At 44.1% G+C, this 27,910-nt stretch overlaps 1 protein-coding gene across 4 annotated transcripts; it reads right to left on the minus strand.

The window, feature by feature from the left end:
* Window positions 1–20: 20 nt before the first annotated feature.
* LOC129812594 (grainyhead-like protein 1 homolog) lies at window positions 21–27,216 on the minus strand. Of its 4 annotated transcripts, none has more exons than XM_055864279.1 (15): window positions 27,072–27,216; window positions 24,366–24,552; window positions 23,960–24,033; window positions 23,303–23,672; window positions 22,678–22,760; window positions 22,162–22,318; window positions 21,800–21,911; window positions 19,712–19,806; window positions 13,912–14,158; window positions 12,060–12,187; window positions 6,250–6,278; window positions 5,978–6,066; window positions 3,641–3,726; window positions 2,025–2,089; window positions 21–1,844 (listed from the first exon to the last, which is right to left on the minus strand). In XM_055864279.1, the coding sequence occupies exons 1-15, from the start codon at window positions 27,089–27,091 to the stop codon at window positions 1,730–1,732; spliced, it is 1,857 nt and encodes a 618-aa protein (XP_055720254.1). In that variant the 5' UTR covers window positions 27,092–27,216; the 3' UTR covers window positions 21–1,729. The 4 variants fall into 4 exon arrangements, with proteins under 4 accessions (XP_055720254.1, XP_055720253.1, XP_055720252.1 ...); XM_055864278.1 differs by having other exon boundaries at window positions 5,978–6,069; XM_055864277.1 differs by having other exon boundaries at window positions 23,954–24,033.
* Between the last annotated feature and the right edge of the window lie 694 nt (window positions 27,217–27,910).

Genomic DNA, 27,910 nt, shown 5'->3' on the forward strand with positions numbered 1-27,910 from the left:
ACACAGACCACCAGTACAGCTACTGGAGCTGGTTTTATTGGACACTATATAATATACACCAGAGAATATTCCCAACATCTGAGAAAAGACATGTTATTTCAAAAACAAAGACATACAAATATTTCAACCTACCCTTGACATGTACTGTAAATACTATGTTAGAATAATTTCATACAAAAAACATAAAACATTATATTAGGAATAATAGTAACATTCTGTTTGATATGTACGGTAAAAAAGAACCCATTTCCCATTCTCTTAATAAATATATACACATGAAGTACTCTGGTACAAAAAGGAGCTTCTACAGTACACAAGGACACACTTTTTCAAACAGTTTCAAATGTAACGTTATCGTATTATTACTGCATCTGATGTGTGGATACAAAGACACAGGGAGAATCTGGCAATCTGAATGCGTTTGACCTTAACTATCTGACTTATGGGACTTTCTGTGCGGTGATAGACGTTCTCAAATCTATGTTGTTGTGAGTCTGCAACCTATTCAGGCCATAGCTGAGTGAGTGAATGGTTGCTACTTTTTCATCTACTTAATAGAAAACCATGTAATACTTATGAAGAGGCCATATGCTAAAGCGGTATAAGGGAAAATGTCTGCTCTCGATTCTATTCAGAAATCCATGTGAAAACCACATACAGTACATGCTCTTCCTCGCCATGTCCATATCACTGCAACAAACACTGATCATATCATATTAACTGCCAGACTGAGTGTACGTACGTACGTACGTACGTACATACTAAATACTGCCAGGATGTTTAGTATCAATACAGCGAGCCAACCATCCCCTCGATTTACAATACAATTAGTGTTTGCAATCCGTACTTTGTGTGCTAAATATCCTCTTTAAATCGATTAAGAGCCATCTTCAGTGCTATATGGAGTTCCAAGGGGGCAGAGACAATGCAGTCCGAGGCATAGCTAGGATAGCTAGACCGGTCCCAGTTGTGTTTGTACTGTCTTGCTATGGTTTGGCAAGACAATCGCCATAGGAATTGGCAAGACAGCCCAAACCGATCTGGGACCAGCCTAAAGGATAGCGTGCATCTCCAACCACTCTACTCTGATGCTAATGCTAATGCAAAAAGCAGCACATTATTAGCCTGTTTCTCTTACGCATTCCATGTACGACACAAAGATAGCGAGAGAACGTTGTCGGCATAGCGTGAGGTATTACAGCCACACACCAAATACTCTGCACATACTGTACTGTAACAAAGATTCTCAAATTGGCCTTTACATATATATATATATATATTACAAAACAAAGAGGGCTTCTTGTTAAACTCGATTCTTATATACAAAAAGGTACAACAACAAAAAATGTAGCAAAAGTCTATATCAAGCCATCGAGACAATGTCATCAGATAAGAGCAGTGGCTTTGTAACATTACAGATAACAAAAGAACACCGTCTCTCAGACAGGTGGACAGTTAAACCTTGTCCCAGATCGGTTTCTGCTGTCTCGACAACTGCAATGATCATTGGCATGACTGATAACAACAGATCTGGGACTATGCTAGTGGACTTAAGATATTGCTAATAGTGTCAGAGACATCCTGCTCCCGTTCGGTGACTGGGCTAAGGCCATGTGTAAACCACAAGTCTTTACATTTACAACAACTTTACAAGCTGCCCTATGTCCACACTCTTTGTGGACTGGGCGGTGACAGTGTCAATCACTCCCCACCCCTCCCTTTGGGCCAATCAGATTTCAGTCAGGGTGAGTTTGTACACACCCCCTAGCTCCTCCACGGTGATCTGGAAGGTGTCTTCGTTTGAGTAGTGCTTGATAATGTTGTCATCCATGTTGACTAGAATCCTAACAGAGGGACAGATAGGGATGTCAGTATCACAGAAAGAGAGAGTCTAGTCAGTCTATTTCTAAGGTTAATTTCTAAGGTTATTATGGAATACATAAAAAGCCTGATTCTCCACAAATATTACATTGACTTGTTGTAGAAGGATCTTAAATTCATGGTAAATAGACTTGACCACTTACCCTTTCTTGCATTTCTTGTAGACTTTCCCCACTTTCTGGAGCGGCACGTTGTATTTTTCTGATATCTAGAAGAAGCGGAGCAACAAAGACTTGTTATCCAGTAGTCTCTCGTTTGAAAGAATAGACAATGTACAGTATGTGAGGGTGGTTGAGATGTTTGAAATAGTATTTGAACCTAGGTCTGGTGCTTGCGTTGTATTGAAGTAGCAATGTTGCACACTTGTTTCTTTATTTTTATTATTTATAAGGCGACTCATTGACTCCTTAAGGCGACTCATTGACTCCTTAAGGCGACTCATTGACTCCTTAAGGCGACTCATTGACTCCTTAAGGCGACTCATTGACTCCTTAAGGCGACTCATTGACTCCTTAAGGCGACTCATTGACTCCTTAAGGCGACTCATTGACTCCTTAAGGCGACTCATTGACTCCTTAAGGCAACTCATTGACTCCTTAAGGCAACTCATTGACTCCTTAAGGCAACTCATTGACTCCTTTATAAGGCAACTCATTGACTCCTTTATAAGGCAACTCATTGACTCCTTTATAAGGCAACTCATTGACTCCTTTATAAGGCAACTCATTGACTCCTTTATAAGGCAACTCATTGACTCCTTTATAAGGCAACTCATTGACTCCTTTATAAGGCAACTCATTGACTCCTTTATAAGGCAACTCATTGACTTGGGGGGGGGGGGGGGCATTTTACAATGCCATAATGTTTTTTTTTCCATCTTCTATGAAAATATACTATTTAAACAAATTAATCAGGTTGAATGACAGAAACACTTAAACAGAAGCAAAATGCAACCAGGAAAAAGAAGAGACATGGGAAGAGACATATGTATGGTGTCTTTGCCCCCCAGCCCAGGCCCTGTCACAACTCATTTGGCCTGTTGTGGACCCATGTTGAGTTCCCCACAGCCCGGTGGCCCCTGCTGAGGGATGTCCCCTATACCCTTTGTCTTAGTGCACTATACCAGACAGACCCCCTAATCAGAACCATAGCCACCACGGCCCCCCCACCTGAAGGGAAGGCTTAATGATTATACAGACAGAGACCCTACACGTGGCAATGCCTCGGTCCTCCTTGAGCACCCTTTCTCTTTCTCCAGCCGACCCTCCATTTCATCTAGGTTGAGTTGTCGCCTCTCTCTGAGATGCTGGGTTGAGTTAGGATCATCACGCTGAGAGAAATAGTGACCATGGGTAATTGCAGCGTAAACGGGAGAGGAGTTTGTGTGGCAGAATGAGCTGTGACACAAACAGAGCCACCCACACTAGTGTCACTGGAGTGATGCGATGTCACCAGCCTCCCATAACGGACACCATGCGGCTGGCTGTCTCCCTGTGTGTCCCTCCCTGACTGTCCCTATGAAACCCCACTAGGGACAGACTAACCCTGTATCTAAGCCGCTATCATGGTGGTTCTGTGGGTGTGATATTTGAGTAAAAGTGATCGGTTTCATAGAATTGAGTGTGGTTCTGAACCCGCAGTTGTTTGAAGCATGTTTTTGCGCGAGGGTTGCGGGTTTGATTCCTGCATGGGCCACATACAATGACAATTAACTGTAAGGCACTTATGACTGCTCTAGTTGTATTGCGTAGAAACTTACAGCTTCCACCAGGCCTTTCAGTGTGGGGTTCTTCAGCATGACAGCGTCAAACACCTCATCGGTATCCTTACGCACGTACAGCAGAACTACATAGGCGAGAGGGGTACAGTGAGACATAATGGTCATACACACACACACACACAATACACATAGAGACACTCAAATGGGGATAGGTTTCACAAAACCAAAGTCATAGCAGGACACATCCCCAAATCACATGAACTTGTTGGCAGAGTCAGATATCTGTTTTGCTGAAGCTAAGCGGCTTGACTGGTGGTGTGGCCCTTTATGTGAGTTTGGACTGAGATTCTCACTATGTCCCTGTCTCAAGTGACTCATACCTCACACAGTGTTCTATCAGATCTGGTACATACGCACAAACACACACACACGTACATTAACACACACACGTACGTGCAACGGACGTCACACTGTTTCCTAGCGAGTACCGCTTCCTCCTGTTACACACACAGCAGTCTGACCCACAAACCACAATGACTAACTAACAACCACCTGCCCCTGTCGCCCAAGCCCAGGACATTCCAGTCTGGGAAGTGGCCAAACTCAAGGCTCTGGTCCCTCTGTTACTCTGGTACCGGGAAGACTAAGTCATTCTCTAGACCAGAGATTTTGTCGTCTGCCCAGCCTCTTCCCAGACCTCTGGGTTAGCGCTGGCAGGATGCCTAGTCAAACTCAGCTCCAGTCTGTCCTGTCATCCTGAGCCAGGCAGCACACTGCTCAGGGAGGGCTGGAGTGTAACTTCCCACATGTGGAGGACACTCGGGCACTCATCATGCTGCCCACTGTCCACCCACATTCCCTCCAACATGATACTCAGAATAGATGTGCCCTAAATAGATCTATTGGTTTTCTGACACTAAATATGATATCAAAATGGAATTTGGCAGCCCTAGTACAAGTGACTATAAAGGGGATTTTGACCAAGGGTGTGTGTGTGTCTACCAGTCAGAATTAGAAGTTCATCCATGTTATTCTAACGTCAAATTTCAAAGTTGTTCCAAACGTCAAATTTCAAAGCGTTTAAGATTAAGTTTAGGCATTAACAGCAACTTCTTAAGGTTAGGCATTAGCTCTGAATGGTTAAGGTTTAGGATAAGCTTAAAACAAAAATCTCAAAAACTACTTTTGGAATCAGAGGCAGATGCTTACACCCATCCACCATCCCCGTCCACAACACCTTAGCAAAACCGAAACCTACTTCAAGGTAACAACGCTTAGTGTTGCCCCTAATTGCCGGTTTGCACGTGATCTCCCGACGTCCTCAGACATGGATAGACGTCAAATACTGACTTGTATCACGGGTGACCTGGCCCGTGTGTGTTCTGACTTCAGGTTTCTGCAATGGTGACTATGACATCATGTCGCTATAGTAAGCTTCCCCTACTACACAAAAAAATACTTTCGATAAAAGCTTGTCAATGCAAACAGTGTGCAAAGAGGCGTGTGCGTGTCCATATGCTGATAAAGGTTGAAGAGTGTGTGTCCTTGTGTGAGAATTGTGAGTGAGAAGTGATATTGGGTTGTGTCGTCAGGGGAGGGGGGGGGGGGGGATACGGCATGTGTGTGTTTCAGGGACTGGGTGAAAAGGCGTCAGCACGCTTCAGTTCGGCTGGCGCCTCGCCAAACTCGGCTAGCCGAACCGAACCAGTGTGCTCCTGTACTCGCTTAGAAAGACCTTCGCTTGAAAAACTAGGAAAAAAAGCATCAATAGTACCATTTGTCCACTTTGAGATGCCATAGTCAGTATACACTTCCTCAAAATAGTCGGAATGAATCAAAGAGAACTCAAGAAATCTGTCATGCATTTTTACAGAGGAGATCGTGGTCACGCAATTTTACATCTAACTAAGATGTTTGGTGCAGTATTTCCCAATGAAAACATGTGCATGAAAACAAGTCGTGTCTCGTTGAATGACAACAAAGACTTTATTGAAGAATCTCTACTGTTGACCAATCACCGACAGAGGCGTAGACGTCGGCTCCGAACAGCCGAAAAAAAGTCCAAAACGAACAAAAATGTCACAAAACCGAACTGTTTTGGCTGGGAAGCATGCGGATGCCTTAATGAGTCATGTGCCTCTGTCTATGGGAAGTGATTTTTAGGGACGTTAGGTGGCCTTCAGGGAGCAAGCCATAACATTCACAACACACAATAACACAATCCTCCCTCAGCATACCTCCCCCTCTCTCATACCAGGGAGGATGGTAAGTGAGTGTGAAACACCTTATCAGTAGTGCATACACAGTGTATTGGTGGACACACACACAGACGACTCAAATAGAAGACAAACACCCCACATACAGACATCTTCATACCTTTCTTGGGCTCGTCTATTCTGGCCAGCTTATTGGGAGGGGAACCAAACTCATCCTCGTTGGCGTAGGGTAATTTCTTCATGCCCGAGCTGCTACGGACACACACGACAAGTTAGCTTAGAGCGTTCACACACACACACACCCCTGTTAAGCCCTCTCCCAGAGAAGAAGCAGGAAGGTCCTAAGCCATACTGTCTTTATTTTCTCCAGACGTTTTCCTTAAATCAAATTACAGACAAACAAGTGTCAAATTAGTGTTTCCAGGAACTCACCTTTCCTCTCCATCTTCTTGTGAGAAGGGCTGCATGGAGAGAAAGAGAAGAGAGGGAGTAAGAAAGAGGGAGAGAAGAGAGTAAGAAAGAGAAGTGAGTGATATGGGTCAAGGGTGAAAACACACATTCCTACATATCAAAAGAGGGGATTTTATCTGATATGGACCGCATTAGGAAATAAGTGCAAGACTATAGGTTGATTGGATTTTGTGTGCAGTGAAAATAATCCTTGGTGAACTCAATCAAATTGAATGACTGTTTTGGATATACTATACTTAGAGTATTTTGAGTCACAGGCCAATATTTTGACAAAGGCCAATATTGCAGCACAAGAGGAGTGATCTCTCTGAACCCGACATAAACCCGGCAACTTGTGCTATAATCAATATTAGCTCTGGTCCAGGTTGTTATTGTGCACTCCTCTACTATGGTGTGGAGCAGCGCACACTAACGACTTGGACCAGAGCTAAATCAAGGTAGGGAATTCTCAGAGAAAACCCTGTCACCCTGCTAATCAGTAACAGCTAAAAGGGCTGGAGGTTTACTGAGTTGCTAATTTGGATCCAACTGCCAATTGTGCACCAAAATAAATGTTTTCCCCTCCAGGCTGGATCAGAAAAGTAAACAGGAAAGGTTTATTTTCAGCTCAGTCCACACTGCAGCTCAGTAGCACCATGTGGCCCAGAAACCAGCAAACTCATTGAGCTGGGTCATGTTCATTAGGCAACAAACGGACTGAAACAGGGTGGAACACTACCAATGAAAAACACAGATTTAGTTTTCTGTTGCAATAATGTTTTCAAACATTTAAACCTAACGAACAAGACCATGATGCCACTGTAGCCAACAGGGGGCAGTCAAAGTTAACATTCCACAGAGCCATACGGGGTCAGCAAAACAACCGGCTATCCTGATCCTCAATGTTGGCACCAGACACACAAACAAACATTCTCAGAGCTTTGCAATGACTTGGTCCCTGTTATATACTAAAGCATCCTTCCTTACCAATTTCCTTGAGATATCAGTGATCTATTGAGGTTGAATAAGTGAAAGCAAAAATGTGGCTATCACCAAATTTGGTCTGATTTCTGATGACCTCACAGCAGGAAGGAAGAATCCATTGATTGTGTTCAAGCAGGGGCCTGGAACGTTTTGTCTCAACACACCTAAAAACATGTTAGATGGACTTAATGTCTCTAAAAATAGAGGCAATATGCTTCACTCTAGGCTTCCTGCATCCAACCTGAGGGCCGTGTGATGTCACGCTGCAGGGCGCACCGCTTGAGGTGTGCTCTTGGGTAATGATGAGACCTGACATACCACACGCCTACAGACAGAGCTACGCTACCCTCTGTCTCCTCTCACCTTGGCGTCAAACCAAGTCACAGGTGCAGTCTACTGTAGACATACAAATACCATTGATGTCCCGGGGATCTGCTGTGCATCATGGGGGATAAGGGGTGCATTATTTATTCAAAGAGCACCGGGCTCAATTATGCTGAAAGTATATTTTTAAAAATGTGATTCGTGGAAGCACCATGTAAGATCTTTAGCACATAAACACACACATCAGCCAATCCCAAGGCTAACTCACCCCTATCAGAACACACTGGAAAGTCCCAGTCTGTATAACCCCTGATCCCATTATATTACAGGATTACAAAGTCCTGGCCAATTGGCAAGGCTATCCTGTGAGTTTTGGTTGCCTTGAGGTCACCTTGCCCTGAGTTGGAGTTGTGAAACTGTTTACCCACCAGGAACTACGTGATGTAACCCACATCTTACCTTAAAATCAACCAAAACAAACTATGGCAGCATCTGAAACAGCACCCTATATAGTGCACTTATTTTGACCAAATGTACTATATAGGGAATAGATGCACTTCTTTCTACTAAGGCCCATAGGGCTCTGGTCAAAAGTAGTGCACCTCATAGGGAATAGGGATCTCATACTGTGTTAACATGGCAGGAGTGGCCTGGCAAAGTGACAATGACATTGGCCAGGCACCAGATTCAAATACTCTCTTCTCTCTAATAGGCTCTTAAGCAGGAACAGCTACTTGTTCATGGTGATCTCATCTACAGCCCCGAGAGAGAAACAAGTCTCACTAACCACCAGGGGTTGGAACTGGTTCAGGGAACAGAAACAAAAACAGGAAAATAACAAACATTTGAGGAACAGAATCAGAACCGCAAATGAAAATGATCTATGCTGTGCCGGAACAGAACCGTTATTTTAAAAGCATGGGAACCGGTTAATAACATTATTTTAGGTTCTGTGAATTTTTTTCCAGTCCCACAAAAAACACAACAAATCGCCTTTGCAAAGCCCTCACTCTGTCACTCAGAAATGTATTCCAGTGTCTGCCTGCCTGCCAGCTGAAAATCTTTGCCTGTGTGTGTGTGTGTGTCTAGTAGCCTACTGACTTTACAAGCATAATTCAGAAATTAGGGAGAGATTTTTTAATTAGAGAAAAATGGATTAACCTTTTCAATACTAACTAAGGATACTATAGTTAAAGTTCCACATTGGATTTATTAACTACAAAAACGTAAGTCATGTTTTTATTTGAATTCTAGTGCCTCTGCACACAAGCTTGTTAACTAGCTAGCTGGTCCAATGTTAAGTCAACTCTCTGAAGTTCAAAGACATTCAAAGTTCCTTCATATTAGCGGTTCCCCAGTAGGTATAAATATTTGGTCCTGATTCAGATAATGTATGTCATAACAACAAGATGCCCAGCGCGTCAAGCCAAGCCTCCTCCTCTATCCTCTCTCACCACCTGCAAAATTTCAGTTGCATCTTGCGATCTACACTCGTCTGTCCAATGCATGTAAATAGCTTACCCACTCCAGAGCAAGCTGCTCTATCCACACTGATTGGTGAAGTAATTTATTGTCGAGCTAAATGTAAAAATTATTTGATTTCAGGGGTTTAAAAAGGAACAGAAAGAAACAACAAACTGCTACTATTTTGGGGTTTATGAACCGGTTCAGAACTTTATTTTGCTGGTCGGAACAGTGGAACGTAACCAAAAAAAGAATGGTTCTGTTCAGACGAAACGATTGGGGGGAAAAAAATTGGTTTTAAACCCTGCTAAGTACCACTCTGAGCCGCGAGCTCTAGTGCAACGATCCAGTGTGGTGTCTGGAATATGTCTTCTGACTGCCACCCTGACCCAATCAGCTGGGGAGGAGTGACCGATAGGAGGAGCGCTGGGAATGCAGGGTCACAAAACAGTACAGACATAACACATTCCCCTACAGGGTTACAAAAGTCCATAAACTTTCCCAAAATGTTCAAGTCGTCTGGAATTTCAACCAGTATTTCTGGAACACCTGGGAATTTTGTGAACGTTTCTGGAATAATGCAACCCTGATCCCCCATAATGCACAGCAGATCCCTGGGACATCAATGGTATTCAGGGCTTGGACTTTTAACAATGAATAGGCAGAACCTCGACACTTTAAAGTAAGATAGCCTTAGGGGGATATCCAGCCAATAAAGAACACCTGGTAGTTAGTGAAGGAATGTCAGAATGAGGGGCTCTTAGAAGTCTGAAGGAAACATCGAGGAGGTGGTTTGGACTCTTTGGTAGTCAGGGGCTGGTGGGAGAAGCATTAAATGCCATTTGATAAGTATAAGTTGATAAGTTAGTATCATTGAATCTGCACCAATTACAGTATGTGCTCTAATCTTATCACAAAACATAGCATTTGCATAATTTATTTGACCTTAAATTAACTAGACAAGTTGATTTAAATGTAAAATGCAAAATGATTAAGAACAAATTCTTATTTACAATGATGGCCTACACCGGATGACGCTGGGCCAATTGTGCGCCGCCCTATGGGACTCCCAATCACAGCCGGTTGTGATACAGCCTGGATTTGAACCTGGGAGTCTGTAGTGACACCTCTAGCACTGCCTTAGACAGCTGCACCACTCAGGAGCCCCCATTTTACCGGTAGTCTATAGTAAATTCTACCTTGCACGGCAATTACGTAGGTACAGTTGAAGTCGGAAGTTTACATACACATTAGCAAAATACATTCAAACTCAGTTTCACAATTCCTGACATTTAATCCGAGTAAAAATTCCCCGTCTTAGGTCAGTTAGGATCACCACTATTTTAAGAATGTGAAATGTCAGAATAATAGAGAATTATTTATTTCATCTTAATTTCTTTCATCACATTCCAAGTGGGTCAGAAGTTTACATACACTTAATTAGTATTTGGTAGCATTGCCTTTAAATTGTTTAACTTGGGTCAAACGTTTTGGGTAGCCTTCCACAAGCTTCCCACAATAACTTGGGTGAATTTTGACCCAATCCTCCTGACAGAGCTGGTGTAACTGAGTCAGGTTTGTAGGCCTCGTAGCTCCCACACACTTTTTCAGTTCTGCTCACACATTTTCTACAGGATTGAGGTCAGGGCTTTGTGATGGCCACTCCAATGCTTTGACTTTTGTTGTCCTTAAGACATTTTGTCACAACATTGGAAATATGCTTGGGGGTCATTGTCCATTTGGAAGACCCATTTGCAATCAAGCTTGAACTTCCTGACTGATGTCTTGAGATGTTGCTGCAATATATTCACAATTTTCCTCCCTCATGATGCCATCTATTTTGTGAAGTGCACCAGTCCCTCCTGCAGCAAAGCACCCCCACAAGATGATGCTGCCACCCCCGTGCTTCACGGTTGGGATGGTGTTCTTCGGCTTGCAAGCGTCCTCCTTTTTCCTCCAAGCATAACGATGGTCATTATGGCCAAACAGTTCTATTTTTGTTTCATCAGACCAGAGGACATTTCTCCAAAAAGTACAATCTTTGTCCCCATGTGCAGTTGCAAACCTTAGTCTGGCTTTTTTAATGGTAGTTTTGGAGCAGTGGCTTCTTCCTTGCTGAGCGGCCTTTCAGGTTATGTTGATATAGGACTCGTTTTACTGTGGATATAGATACGTTTGTACCTGTTTCCTCCAGCATCTTCACAAGGTCCTTTGCTGTTCTGGGATTGATTTGCTCTTTTCCCACCAAAGTACGTTCATCTCTAGGAGACAGAACGCATCTCCTTCCTGAGCGGTATGACGGCTGCGTGGTCCCATGGTGTTTATACTTGTGTACTATTGATTGTACAGATGAACGTGGTACCTTCAGGCATTTGGAAATTGCTCCCAAGGATGAACCAGACTTGTGGAGGTCTACAATTTTTTTCTGAGGTCTTGGCTGATTTCCCCATGATGTCAAGCAAAGAGGCACTGAGTTTGAAGGTAAGCCTTGAAATTCATCCACAGGTACACCTCCAATTGACTCAAATGATGTCAATTAGCCTATCAGAAGCTTCTAAAGCTATGACATAATTTTCTGGAATTTTCCAAGCTGTTTTGGAACTTCTGACCCACTGGAATTGTGATAGTGAATTATAAGTGAAATAATCTGTCTAAACAATTGTTGGAAAAATTACTTGTGTCATGCACAAAGTAAATATCCTAACCGACTTGCCAAAACTATAGTTTGTTAACAAGAAATTTATGGAGTGGTCATTTTGTCCCAATTAATCTGATAACAGCCTTATCACCACACCTACAGTATATCAGGAGAACAAAACTGTTTTAATATCAGTTTGAATGTCACAGGTACCATTTCATAATATGATTTATGTGGTATGCATACTTTGATAACCCTGCATTCGGGAACCTAGCCCAGGATGCTGCCTTTTGATACATTTCTAGGATCAGCTTACCCTGCCCAAATCCAACAGAAGGTCAAATGCAAGACGGACCATAGAACAGTGTATAGGGCTACTCACATGGCGCTGGACATTGGAGAAGTGGACATCAGGGATGAAGAGAACCGGCTGAGTCTCAAAGTCAGTCATCATCTTGAAGGATGTGACATCATTACGCTTCTGAAGGATAGGGACTTTGACGTCACCATCTGTGGGGGGGATCGAAAATGACAAATGATGAGACTTGTTGCAAGAATAGATCAAACTCAGCAAAAAAAAAGAAACGTCCTCTCACTGTCAACTGCGTTTATTTTCAGAAAACTTAACGTGTAAATATTTGTATGAACATAAGATTCAACAACTGAGACAATATCTGAACAAGTTCCACATACACATGACTAACAGAAATTGAATAATGTGTCCCTGAACAAAGGGGGGATCAAAATCAAAAGTAACAGTCAGTATCTGGTGTGGCCACCAGCTGCATTAAATACTGCAGTGCATCTCCTCCTCATGGACTGCACCAGATTTTCCAGTTCTTGCTGTGAGATGTTACCCCACTCTTCCACCAAGGCACCTGCAAGTTCACGGACATTTCTCGGGGAGGAATGGCCCCATCCCTCACCCTCCGATCAAACTGGTCCCAGACGTGCTCAATAGGATTGAGATCCGGGCTCTTCGTTGGCCATGGCAGAACACTGACATTCCTGTCTTGCAGGAAATCAGGCACAGAACAAGCAGTATGGCTGGTGGCATTGTCATGCTGGAGGGTCATGTCAGGATGAGCCTGCAGGATGGGTACCACATGAGGGAGGAGGTCTTCCCTGTAACGCACAGCATTGAGATTGCCTGCAATGACAACAAGCTCAGTCCGATGATGCTGTGACACACCGCCCCAGACCATGAAGGACTCTCCACCTCCAAATCAATCCTGCATTTGAGTACAGGCCTTGGTGTAACGCTTATTCCTTTGACGATAAACGCGAATCCGACCATCACCCCTGGTGAGACAAAACCGCGACTCGTCAGTCCTGTCTGGTCCAGCGACGGTGGAATTGTGCCCATAGCAACGTTGTTGCCGGTGATGTCTGGTGAGGACCTGCCTTACAACAGGCCTACAAGCCCCCAGTCCAGCATCTCTCAGCCGATTGCGGACAGTCTGAGCACTGATGGAGGGATTGTGCGTTCCTGATGTAACTCGGCAGTTGTTGTTGCCATCCTGTACCTGTCCCGCAGGTGTGATGTTCGGATGTACCGATCCTGTGCAGATGTTGTTACACGTTGACTGCCACTGTGAGGACGTTCAGCTGTCCGTCTTGTCTCCCTGTAGGGCTGTCTTAGGCGTCTCACAGTACAGACATTGCAATTTATTGCCCTGGCCACATCTGCAGTCCTCACGCCTCCCTGCAGCATGCCTAAGGCACGTTCATGCAGATGAGCAGGGATCCTGGGCATCTTTCTTTTGGTGTTTTTCCAGAGTTAGTAGAAAGGCCTCTGTAGTGTCCTAAGTTTTCATAACTGTGACCTTAATTGCCTACCGTCTGTAAGCTGTTAGTGTCTTAACGACCGTTCCACAGGTGCATTTTCATTAATTGTTTATGGTTCATTGAACAAGCATGGGAAACAGTGTTTAAACCCATTACAATGAAGATCTGTGAAGTCATTTGGATTTTTACAAATTATCTTTGAAAGACAGAGTTCTGAAATAGGGACATTTCTTTTTTTGCTGAGTTTATAACACTGAACAAAAATAAACGTAACATGTAAACTGTTGGTCCCATGTAAAATTTTCCATATGCACAAAAAGCTGATGTGTGTGTGTGTGTGTGTGTGTGTGTGTGTGTGTGTGTGTGTGTGTGTGTGTGTGTGTGTGTGTGTGTGTGTGTGTGTGTGTGTGTGTGCCTACGTGAGTCTATGCTCAGTGGGCACTCACATGCTCCCATACTGGCGCTGAGGTCAGTGCACTTGCCCTTCCTACGAGACTGCTTCCTCTCCTCGTCTCTGATCTTCCTCTCAGCTCCCTTGTCACAGAACACCTTGATCTGGCAGAAGGCTCGGTGGATTGGCTTGTTGCTGCGGTTGTTGTAGCTGTAGGTGTCTATCTGCAGGTTCAGGGGAAGGCCCTTCACCCCCTTCTGGGAGGAGAAGTCTGTGCTGAGGCAGTTGACCGAGATGAAGATCTGAGGAAGAAGATTTAGGATGTTTTGAAGTGGTCATTTTAGTTGTTGGGTAATTCAGGGGGTGTACCATTGCCTCACTATGTTAAACACCATAGTGATTGTGCACAATGCATGGTACAGTATCTTACACTTTTAGACCCTGTTCATTCTGTAGAAAACCTGATTGATGTTCCATGCACAGTAAATGAGGTCATATTTATTCAAGAGCATTCCCACTGGTTCCACTCCCATTGAATTCTAAGGAGCATAGGATCTCTTTGTCTGGTTACTTGTTTCTGTACGTGCTGTCTTCACTGAACTAGTGTGTGTCTCCCTCTTTTGGCAGACCATGGTAATTACATGTTGACTCAGTTCTACGGACAACCACTAAAACAAGGTTTGCTGATTTCAATACGTCGCTTTCTTCAGAAAGTACTGTTTCAATATGCTAACTTAATATTCTAACCACTATACTGGAGACATTGTAACTTCAAGTTTGCACAGATATCATGTAGTTACAACTGTTAATTTCTATAAATCACATAGTAACTATATATTAACTACATTTTGTAGTTCATTTTAAGCCGAATTTGACTTGTTTTCTATATATGATGCTTGGTTTAATCAAATAGCCGACTGGTTAACCAAAGTAGTAAGTCACTATTTGACTTCATGTAAAGTCATGTCTGTCGCAACATAGTCTCATGAGCTACATGTTCCATTTCAACGTTTTCGCTATTACTCATCTTCAGTAAAGATGATCTCATCGTATAATGAGCTATTCTCATGATCCTAGGAGTATGTCCTATCAAGAAACTCAAAAAGTGTGAACATTTGGGCTGCTCCTACTTCTGTTTCACTTCCGTCTTCAGAGGAAACTGTGTGTGCGCCTACGTTTCAAATCACCAGAGGGCACAGCGAGAGAAGGTGAAGCATCTTTCACTCACACACGTACACAAACGCAGTGACTAAGTGTCCTATCAGTCTTACACATCATCCTTAGTGCGAAACCTTACACCTGGCTCATGTGTGGTTCTTACAAACAGGCAGTGTGGTGCGTACACAAAGGTGATTGTACACAGTACAAACAGGTGATTAAACACAGTACACACACACAAGGATGAACATCCTCTATCCTATGGACACAGGCCTCGGGTCACGAGGCGAGAAGACCCACATCCTGGTTATACGTGTGTGTCTGTGTGTTTCCCTCAGGGGATCGAAGGGATAGATGAACTGTCGTGTCCGCCCGTCTATTTGTTAGCCTAATTCTGTTAGCATCCCAGTCGAACGATCAACAGTAGCAGTGTCATAGCACTACACGAAGACAAAGTGCCGGCTAAAACCTCCGGGAGGTTGACAGTTGACGCCATCCCTCACAACCAAACAAACTGGTCAGGGACATTGAAATACGGCTCTTGCCTCGAACCCGGTCGGACAGGATTCCATCGCTAGCTGTCAAATCCAGTTTTCTGCCCCCCTGCCGTGTTTCCTCATTCCAACTCCCATTGTTAGGCTCGGCTTAGCCCATAAGGCCTCCCTTCTATGCGCATCACTTCAGCTCAACAATGGGGATGACAGGTAAAACGAGTCAAGAATGTGGCCTCAACGGCAGACAAACACCTACCTATGCATCTATAGACTACCTCCGACCTGGGTCTACGGTCTCTACGCAACCGAAGCACCCAGCATTCAGGAAAAACTCCCTTAGGAACAATAAACATATTTATTCTTCAATCAAAACTCAAGAGACCACTTCCATAATGGGCATTTAGAAGAAAATAAAGGACAAAGCACGTGACGATATCGTTTTGACAAATTGGTCCGAATCACCTGACACCTTTGATGGCCAAGACACATCCTTACCTTCAGATCAAGGAAATGCAGTCTATTTTTGCTGTTCATTGACTACAGCTCAGCTTTCAACACCATAGTGCCCTCCAAACTCATCATTCAACTCGACGCCCTGGGTTTGAACCCCACCCTGTGCAACTGGGTCCTGGACTTCCTGACGGGCCACCCCCCCCCAGGTGGTGAAGGTAGGCAACAACACCTCCACTACAGGGGCCCCACAAGGGTGCGTGCGCAGCTCCCTCCTGTACTCCCTGTTCACCCATGACACACCTCCAACTCGATCATCAAGTTTGCAAACTACACAACAGTGGTATGCCTGATTACCTACAACGACAATATAGCCTACAGGGAGAAGAGGGCCCTGGTGGAGTGGTGCCAGATAAATAACCTCTCCCTCAACGTCAACAAAATGAAGGAGCTGATCGTAGACTTCAGGAGACCGCAAAGGGAACACGCCCCTATCCACATTGACGGGGCCGCCGTGGAGAAGATGGAACGCTTCAAGTTCCTCAGCGTACACATCACTTACAATCTGAAATGGTCTACCCACACAGTGTGGTGAAGGCGCAACAGCGCCTCTTCAACCGCAGGAGGCTGAATTTTTTTTGGCTTGGCCCCTAAGACCCTCACAAACTTTTACAGATGCACCCTTGAGAGCATCCTGTTGGGCTGTGTCACCGCCTGGTACAGCAACTGTACTGTCCGCAAGGCTCTCCAGAGGGTGGTGCGGTCTGCCCAGCGCATCATTGGGGGCACACTGCCTGCCCTCCAGGAAATCTATAGCACCCGGTGGTACAGGAAGGCCAAGAAGACCATTAAGGACCTCAACCACCCTAGCCACAGCTGGTTCACCCTGCTATCATCCAGAAGGTGAGGTCAGTACAGGTGCATCAAAGCTGGGGCAAAGAGATAGAATCTGTTTTTCAATCTCAAGGACATCAGACTGTTAAAAAGCCATCACTAGCCAGCCTCCACCCTGCCCTGAACTTAGTCACTGTCAGTAGCCGGCTACCACCCGGTTACTCAACCCTGCCCCTTAGAGGCTGCTACCCTATGTACATAGACAAGGAACACTGGTCCCTGTAATAATGTTTACATACTGTTTTACCCATTTTATATGTATATACTGCATTCTAGTCAAGGCCATCCTATATAACTATCGCTGTACATATACTATTCCATCCTATGTATCCTTCAGATATACTACATATTCTATCCATATGCTGTCCACAATGTCCACACAATGTCCCTAAATAGCTCTGTCCATACACAACCATTCAAAAGTTTGGGTCACTGAGAAATGTCCTTGTTTTCCATGAAAACATACATTAAATAATTAGCTAAATGAATAGGAAATAGTCAAGACGTTGACAAGGTTATAAATAATGATTTAATTGAAATAAGTGTCCTTCAAACTTTGCTTTCGTCAAAGAATCCTTCATTTGAAGCAATTACAGCCTTGCAGACCTTTGGCATTCTAGTTGTCAATTTGTTGAGGTAATCTGAAGAGATTTCCCGCCATGCTTCCTTAAGCACCTCCCACAAGTTGGATTGGCTTGATGGGCACTTCTTACGTACCCTACGGTCAAGCTGCTCCCACAACAGCTCAATAGGGTTGAGATCCGGTGACTGTGCTGGCCACTCCATTATAGACAGAATACCAGCTGACTGCTTCTTCCCTAAATAGTTCTTGCATAGTTTGGAGCTGTGCTTTGGGTCATTGTCTTGTTGAAGGAGGATATGGCATGGTGTTGCAAAATGGAGTGATAGCCTTCCTTCTTCAAGATTCCTTTTACACTGTACAAATCTCCCACTTTAGCGGCACCAAAGCACCCCCAGACCATCACATTGCCTCCACCATGCTTCACAGATGGCATCAAGCACTCCTCCAGCATCTTTAAATTTTTTCTGCGTCTCACGACTGTTCTATTTTGTGATCCGAACACCTCAAACTTAGATTCGTCTGTCCATAACACTTTTTTACAATCTTCCTCTGACCAGTGTCTGTGTTCTTTTGCCCATCTTGATCTTTTCTTTTTATTGGCCAGTCTGAGATATGGCTTATTCTTTGCAACTCTGCCTAGAAGGCCAGCATCCCGGAGTGCTGAAAATTACGTCATGTCTTTAGAAGCTTCTGATAGGCTAATTGACATCATTTGAGTCAATTGGAGGTGTACCTAGGGATGTATTTCAAGGCCTACCTTCAAACTCAGTACAGCTTTGTTTGACATCATGGGATAATCAAAAGAAATCAGCCAAGACGTCAGAAAAAAAATTGTAGACCTCCACAAGTCTGGTTCATCCTTGGGAGCAATTTCCAAACACCTGAAGGTACCACGTTCATCTGTAGAAGCAATAGTACGCAAGTATAAACACCATGGGACCACGCAGCCGTCATACCGCTCAGGAAGAAGATGCGTTCTGTCTCCTAGAGATGAACGTACTTTGTGGCGAAAAGTGCAAATCAACCCCAGAACAACAGCAAAGGACCTTGTGAAGATGCTGGAGGAAACAGGTACAAACGTATCTATATCCACAGTAAAACGAGTCCTATATCAACATAACCTGAAAGGCCGCTCAGCAAGGAAGAAGCCACTGCTCCAAAACCGCCATAAAAAAGCCAGACTACGGTTTGCAACTGCACATGGGGACAAACATCGTACTTTTTGGAGAAACAAAAATAGAACTGTTTGGCCATAATGACCATCATTATGTTTGGAGGAAAAAGAGGGAGGCTTGCAAGCTGAAGAACACCATCCCAACCGTGAAACACGGGGGTGGCAGCATCATATTGTGGGGGTGCTTTGCTGCAGGAGGGACTGGTGCACTTCACAAAATAGATGGCATCATGAAGCAGGAAAATTATGTGGATATATTGAAGCAACATCAAGACATCAGTCAGGAAGTTCAAGCTTGGTCGCAAATGGGTCTTCCAAATGGACAATGACCCCAAGCATACTTTCAAAGTTGTGGCAAAATGGCTTAAGGTCAACAAAGTCAAGGTATTGGAGTGGCCATCACAAAGCCATGACCACAATCCCATAGAAAATGTGTGTGCGAGCAAGGAGGCCTACAAACCTGACTCAGTTACACCAGCTCTGTCAGGAGGAATGGGTCATAATTCACCCAATTTATTGTGGGAAGCTTGTGGAAGGCTACCCAAAATGTTTGACTCAAGTTAAACAATTTAAAGGCAATGCTACCAAATACTAATTGAGTGCATGTAAACTTCTGAACCACTGGGAATGTGATGAAAGAAATAAAAGCTGAAATAAATAATTCTCTCTACTATTATTCTGACATTTAAACATTCTTAGAATAAAGTGGTGATCCTAACTGACCTAAGACAGGGAATTCTTACTAGGATTAAAAGTAGGAATTGTGAAACTGAGTTTAAATGTATTTGGCTAAGGTGTTTGTAAACTTCTGACTTCAACTGTACATATATTTATTTATAATCCGGACTCCGACATTGATCGTCCTAATATTTCTATATTTCTCAATTCCATTCTTTTACTTTTAGATGTGTGTATTGTGAGATATTACTGCAGTGTTGGAGCTAGGAACATAAGCATTTCGCTACACCCGCAATAACATCTGCTAAATATGTGTATGCAACCAATACTAATTTGACTTGATGTGTTCTAAGGAAAAACAAGTTGACCTACAACTTTCTCTCCAACTCCCTTTACCTTTTCCCTCGCATTTCCTGTATCTCACCTTAGCCTCCTCGTTGATGTCCCAGGTGAAGGATATGGCGTTGTAGGAGATCTCCTCAATGTTGCTGATGGTGTTGAAGCTCTCCTTGTAGTCAGCTGGGAAGCACAGGACACATAATGGACTGTACTGGCAGCATTGACATTAGACTTTTAATGAAAAAGGGCTGTGGTGGTGGCTAAGTTATGAAACTAAGTTGGCTAAGTTGATGTATGGAGAGGTGGAAAGAGACTTCTGATATTTTATTGGAGGAAGGATGGCAATATTTGAAGGATATGGTTGATTTCATTGTCTTAGGAGAATTGCATAAGAATGAAGCGCAGGTCAGTAGCTTGCTTTGAATACAACTACTGAAAATGTGCTCCCACCCTGGTGAAGTCCCATCCCACAACTTAGCTGTTTGATAAACAAACAAGCTTTTTGTCCTCAAATGTGTGGATAAAAAGAGCTCCAACTGTGGTATTGGCCTTCTTGTCTCGCATTATCGTACTTTAAAAAAAAAATATAATCCCCCTTTTTCTCCCCAATTTTTCGTGGTATCCAATTGTTAGTCGTTACTGTCTTGTCTCATCGCTACAACTCCCGTACGGGCTCGGGAGAGACGAAGGTCGAGAGCCATGCGTACTCCAAAACCCAACCAAGCCGCACTGCTTCTTAACACAGCTCGCATCCAACCCGGAAGCCAGACGCACCAATGTGTCGGAGGAAACACTGTGCGCCTAGCGACCTGGTCAGCGTGTACTGCGCCCAGCCCGCCACAGGAGTCGCACTTGTGCGACTCCTGTGGCGGATATGAGACAAGGATATCCCTACTGGCCAAAGCCTCACTAACCCGGACGACGCTAGGCCAATTGTGCGTCCCCCCATGGAGCTCCCGGTCGCGGCCGGCTACGACAGAGCCTGGGCTCGAAGCATTATCGTACTTCTAAGTCTTTCAGAAATGTTTTCAAAATAACATCGGGAAATCTAGGTGCTTGGTTCTCCAACTTTACGTTCTGACCAATCCCAAACAACTTCCTTACTAGGAATCATCAATACACTTTCACAACTTGGCCTATAGCCCTATACTACAAGCCACACTATTTAAGTAGGGCGCCTCTACATTTCTGACTGACTGACTACTTTAATCCAAAGCAAGCAGAGTATCAACAGTTACCTTTCGCACATAGTCCTTCCATCAAAGTCAGACTGCATGTGGGACAATGCACTTTCCTCTGTCAAGCAGGACAAACCTTTGGTTTCACAGTGTGTGGGTGCAGAGTAAGATTGATCAGTACACCTCCAGAGAATGAAGTTGCTGTATTGTCCTGACAGGGAGCCACCATGGGTCCCAGTTTACACAGGTATCATTAACAAACAGGGCAACTGGCCTCGTCCCATTTCCACCCACACTCTCACCCAATCAGGTGTTTTGTTCTAAAGAGGTTTGTTAAGATTCAACCAATGAGAACATGGCCTGTGTTCATTAAGAGTCTCAGAATCTTATTCATGAATAAGATAATTTATATGGACTAGGGAGGACCTGATCCTAGATCAGAACTCCTACTCTGAGACAATTGTTGAATACAGGCCCAGTTTATCCTCATTGGGTGGATCTGTCTGTCTGGCTCCTTGGCTAGCTGGCTGCCTCTCCTTGAGCTGAGACAGAGACAACATGTGACAGGAGGGAGGAAATGGAGGGTGATGGTTGCACAACAAGTCAGGGAACAACAGTGAATCACACCAGTGGCAGTGCAGGACGGTATGGTAAGAGTGTTAGGTAGATATGATCAAACGCATCCATTACCATTCAAGCAGTACTTCTGGAGACTTTGTGACATAAGAAACTACGGCCTGCTTTAATAAGTATTTGTAATGCGAATTTTGCACCTGTTATTTCCCAGTGGTAATAAAAACAGGTTCATGAACAATCTTTAAGGGTAAAGCAATTCATGTTTTAGACAGTTTTTGGCTTTTCTTTGAAAACTTGTAGTAACTTGTGCTTTGCACCGTAACTCTGGCCTTTAATGTATTCGTTGGGCCTTTAAACTTCCCTTTAAGAGTTCTTGTGGAGATTTGTGTGACGTAGACTACAGTAGCATGGGCTCTTACCAATATCAAGACACCTCTGCTTGGCTGTGTGCTGTCTGGAGTGCCAGTACTTCCAGTGCTTCAGCTGGTCGTCTCTGCACTTCTCTTCCCCGAACACCACCATCACCACACTCTAAAATGGAGCACACAATCCCAGAGCCATCACACGTTAGCTCAACCGACACATTCAATTTAACGAGATCAGACCTGTTAGCAGCTAAAAGCTACTGTTAGCATAATAGCTACCAACTAGCCTAATATTGCTCTGTTTATTCTGTCTAACTTTTCACCAGAGGTATCTTCTACATGAGAGACCTACTCATATCATGTATTGGTACTTGAACAATGAGACTAGACTAGCTTGCTTGGTGGTGTGGTCTTACCCGGACTTTGCTGATGGGGTGGTGGAGCAGCTTGCTGTTGTCTATCTCCTTGAGGCTGATCGGGTAGAACTGGCCCTTGTTCAGGTACGTCATGGTGCCGTCACCGGTCTTCTGACGCAGCGACTTGGAAGCCTCCACGGTGTACTCAAAATTATTCCTAATAGAAAAATAAGTATTGGTTACAATAGTACATTTTTGTATTTTCCTTTAGGGAAAGAGTAGCCTGAAACCCAGACCTGTGTTGTGCTGACATTCCACTACTTGTACTCATATCCTTGGCACAAAATAAGTCTGGATTTCAGGTTAAGGGTACACATTAAGGCCACAGTCATCAAGCCCTTCCCATTGACCAAATCGTCATAGTGTCACAGAGGCCCTTGTTAACATTGGGTTTGGCACTGTGCCTTTTACACTGAGGGAATCTGGTGACTCCCAGGTAACTGTAGTGAATGAGGCTATTCCCGAGAGTCTTCCATCAGGGCCTAAATGGCTACGGCGGGCGACCAGCAGGCTTACCCCGGCACGGTGTCAAAAGCGCTGTATTCCTCCGGCGCGATGGAGGCCAGGCGTAACTGGAGATCCCCTGGGAAGGAGAACACCTGCGGAACACAAAGAGGAGAGAGGGAGAGGAGAGAGGGGCTGGATTTAGACAAGCATCCATGACGAGGCTGTAGCTAGTGCTTTCGGGGGTTAAAGGGAGTCTAGGGAGCTCTCTCTCTCCCTCTCGCGCCCTCTCTCTCTTTTTTAGTGAAGGGGAAACAAACCACTTCCCTTCCAATCCCTCCCTCCCCTGTGTGAAGGGGGTTGTGTTGGGTTATCCCTTTCCAAGGTAATCCCCCTCCAGGTTAAATAGAGAAAGAGAGGAGAGAGAAAGGGCTTGGGCTATTGTAGGGGGGAAATAGTACAGCACTTTATTGTGTGGGCGAGACAATGGCATAATAACACGCTGGTCCGCTATTTTGGCATGTTCAAATAAAACAGGGAGGGCTGAGACCCACCGTTGTAGGCTCCAGAGGCTCAGGTAAAAGGGTTATTGTCTGACGAGGGAGAGAGATATCTGAAAGTGGGGGAGGGGTGGGGGGGGGGGGTTTAGCTTAGGGAAGAGGCTATTGGATTCTTGTTGTTGTGTATGTGTACACACCTCTTGGGAACTGTCCTTATAGTTCTCTGGGAAGGTGGAGTCGGGGGTGCGGGTCTGGGTGCTGGGGCTGAACTGGCTGTGGGTGAGCTGCCGGGCGAACTCCACCGTGTGGCTGTCGGACTCAGAGCAGTGGTTGGGGACTGTGACAGAGAAGACATTGGAGGAGCCCTCCATCTTGATGTTGGGGTAGTTGGGGACGGTGGCGATGGAGACGGTGACAGTGGTGTCCGGGGAGGGGAAAGGGACTCCCCTCTTGTTGTCCTGGCCATGCAGCTGGTTGGGCAGGAGAATGTTAAAGGGGCCCTTCAAAACCTGGATCCTGCTCTCCGCGGACACCATTGAAGCCTCTTGCAGGGGGGCCATCAAATGCCTGACCAAGAACAAATTAAAATAATAATTAAAAAACAGGGCAGGTAAAATGTCAGTGGTTTAATATGAAATAAGGACCATAGACAGTGTGGCGGCAAGGTGGGGTGTAGTTATCACACTCACTTCCATCCATCCAAATACACACACACACACACACACACACACACACACACCCCCCCCCCCCCCCCCCCCCCCCCCCCCACCCACACACACACATACATAGAATCAAAACAATGCATCACCATGGCAAATTCTGGTTTGTAAAAGGGATGTTATACCTACATGTACCTTTTGTTGGGATCTACATCAGAGCCCAGTGAGTCTGTCTTGGTCTGAGATATTGTTCTCTTATCCCGGGGAACCTGCATGGGAAGGTAAACACAGCCGCTGTGAGTCAGACCACATCCAAAAGCACCATCTCTGTCTACATGGAAAACTAAATGACATTATAGACCGTACTAGTGGATATGGGTTTATAAAACATTAATAAACACATTGGTTCAAAATGTGTGATTGTCATTTTGACGCTTGCCAAGTAGGGTGCTTATTTGTGGCTGTGCTGCTTTTAATAATCAATTGATAATAATCAATTACAGTGCAGCCATAAACCCTACAGGAGTGTCATGACACCTGTGAGGGAACACAGTACATGTACTGGTAACAACCAGCATTGGTTCCGTCACTTCTATGTTACCTTGTAGTAGTCGTAGAGCAGGCCCAGGGCTGCGGCGCTGTCTTCGTCCCCGTTGATGCTCATCATGGCTTTGGTGGCGGCCGTCAGGGGGTTCTCCAGGAACGACTTCCACGCCTCGTCCTCGTTGGTGAATGGCCGCCGCTGACCGTAGCTGGGCTCATTCTGCAGCACCAGGACTGCCCTCTTACTGGGGGGGGGGGGGGGGGGGGGGGGGGTTAGGAGGAGTGCCGTTACAATGTAAATGGGAGACACTCATGTGCTACACATTAAAGATGGACTGAGTTATAAATATGTAGTTAACAGAAACACTCTACCTGGTCCTTTTAAGAATCAGACATACGCCAGACTGACAGCACGTAAATCAACAGACAGTCAAGCGCAACAATCAATGCCTTGTTCACAACCGACTAACAGGTTGGAGAGATAAACAACGCCACACGTTATCTTCCAGACCTGTTGTACAAGCAAGACGATTGCGCAACAAATCTCAGCAACTTGTGAGATTATGGCGTCTCGGAGAAAAGACTCTCTACTGGCTCTTCCAGTGTGACAGCTCACGATGGGCAACAGTTTCCTATTAGTTATCCGTCTGCCGTTAAGCGTTTCCTATTGGTTACCTGTCTGTTATCTACACAGAAGGATCTAGTGCAACATTCCAGGGTTTTTACCAGACCGGGTTGTTGTTTAATTTTTAGAGAACCTGTTTGAGAACATTTATCGCTGTCGTCATCATCCTCGTCACGCCAAGCTTAACTGAATACTCTCCCATTGAAAGCAAGTTACGCATCCTTTAAATCAGACAGTCAGGGTCTAAGAGGAACAAGACATGGCTACACCTTCTTCTGGCATTTAGTGAAGGGGCTAGTTGGATGGGGGGGGGGGGGGCAATGTAGGCCCAAGTTACATATTGGTAGGTAACACTACAGTATAAGAAATCAATACAAATCTTATTATTCTAGGACTTGATAAGGCACCTTTTAGGACTACACCATTGTGTTATCAGAAGCAATGCAGTCTTTCTGCCAATTGCGGGTTTAGGCCAAACTTGGAAGAGTGCAGTATGTGTTCTATGGCATGATTACACAATTTTTCATTAGTTTTATTTTTAGCTGCATTCTTTTACAGTCACAAACAGAACCCTAGATCTTTCAAGAGGGATGTGGGAACAACATTGAAAGTGCAAACAAAGACGACTTCTCAGACCTAAAGGCTACACTAGGCATATTTCTTTCAATAAATAAATATATCTACAAACAAAATGTCTCCTATGATCCTAGAAAATAAAGGCTAGTGTGAGATAGATAAGCTATATGTGTCTTATCTTTAATTCACATGAACGCTTCTCCAGAGTGGCACACATTGAATTTACGGATTGATTTCATTTTGTTTCCAAGCTATAGTTGCTACAGCAAGTGCTTTTATTCTGGCTGGTCAAGGTATTATTAATAATCCAATGTCTAATTGTTTCATTCACGAACTGTTTCCCGGGTAAAATTGAGGCGTTAGTGATTTGCAACCCGATAGATTCGCTATTACCTGGCAATATAATTGATAGGATACGCAATAACGTTACATTGTTAAAACAAAGGAGCATGAGCGATTTTATACTTGGGAAAAAATTATTGAAATGCACACTGGATAAATAGCTTTTCCAGAAAGGTTGAAGAGGAACCCCAATTACCTCTCACACCGTATTTGGATGTCCCAGGAAATAAACTGGCCTAAATTACACATTTTAAATTTGGAATTATATTTAAAAATATATTTATAGGCCCCTTTTCAACAATGGCCTGTTTGTGAATATCAAAATCCATAGTTTTTTTTAATATACATTCACCATCTCAATCAACTAAATAATTCTGTCAAAAGAAATGATTCGTCCAGTGACTGTATGTCTGTCTGCAATACAGCGGAGAGAAAGCTTGCTTACATTGTTCCTTTGACTATAGTGGCCAACGCCTAACAGGTGTACGATTTCACTGGAGTCAGTCTCATTGCCATTACCCTCAGACAAAATACATCCACATTTGAGCAAAGATTTTTTTTTAAATAATATACAAATAATTATTCATATTTTTTGGATTAAAAATGTAATTTCTGATTACAAATCCCATTACAAGCATGGATTAGGAATCACAACGCATTTCAAACCTAAAATAAATAGGAAAAAAATATGCATAATGCCTCAACTTCAATAAAGTAACGTTAGCCTAAAACAATAGGTAAAACGTATGCCTCGCTAAGGTAAAGCCAAATCAAACACCTCCAGGGGTATTAAGACGAATTTCCTCAAATTAAAGTCTAACCACATAATCAAATAGTGAACCGCACATCAATAACACACGGAACGGCAGAAGGTTGCTCGGAACAGACGCCTGATCTAGCACGACAGGTGGAGAGATACAGTACACCTGTGCCGTACAGGCTGGAACACGACAAGTGAAACTGCTTGTAAGCTCTCAATGGCGCTCTCACGGATCCCAAGCACGATAAATACAGATATTGAATCATACTCGTTTTGGCAGACAGGCAAAAAGTAAACTTTCCCACAGTCCAGGGAACTCTATTAGAATCGACCCGCACCAGGTAAAACCCGTCAAAAACAGTCAAATATCGACGGGTCATTATTGCACCAAAGTAGAGAATGCTGTATGAGTTCAACACGTTGGTTCTGATGGACTTCCAGTCGTGATTGAAAACACTTACTTGTCATGCTCCTGTGACATCTCGGTTGGTGGAACTGGACTTTCTAGTTAGTACTGTAAATCCGATCCGTCTTCTTTCCCCCAGAAAAACTAAATTACGACTTGAGATGAGGGCCACAGTAAAAGTGTCCTGAACGGGTTTTGTCGGCTTTTCTCGCTTTTGGGGTATAGTGTGAGAATATGAGGCCGGTTTTACCTGTGACAGGGCATCGGATTGGATTACAACGCGGTAAGGGGTGGAGCCCAATACTCAATAACACGTGTTGGTACTTTGTATTGCTCTACCTGTGGGCTTGGTTAATTAAGAGAGTAAGACAATGAGGAGGAGAGCGACACAGAAAGTGACAGAATTAAAGGTGACCCACAATACAGTGCTTTTATTGTAGCCTATACTATCTATCACAATTTGTACTATTTTAGGATAAGAAAATGCTCAATTCTAGTTTGCATACATGTGGACTTAAGATAACCATCGAGCTATAGAAGAACTACACAGTGCAACCAGCGTCACCACTTAATTAGACCTCACTTGTGTAAAGTGATTGATTGCTTTAGCTAACAGCAGGCAACTTAAAAGGCATATCAGAGTGTCTGGGGTCAAGCTCACCAATAAAAAGTAGGGTGATAATACTATAATAATTTTGGGGGTACTTATATTTGTCCTGTTACACACAAGTGTGTAACGGTAATGTTTTTTTTTTTTCATATCCCAACTCTCCCTGAGACACCAATAGGGTTACGGTTAAATGCCTTGCTCCTTGTCGGCTCTGGTATACAAACCTGCAACCTTTCAGGTTACTGGCCCAACGCTCTAACCTCAAGGCTACCTGATATTAGTAG

This window comes from Salvelinus fontinalis, chromosome 16 (assembly GCF_029448725.1).
Source record: "Salvelinus fontinalis isolate EN_2023a chromosome 16, ASM2944872v1, whole genome shotgun sequence".
NCBI lineage: Eukaryota > Metazoa > Chordata > Actinopteri > Salmoniformes > Salmonidae > Salvelinus > Salvelinus fontinalis.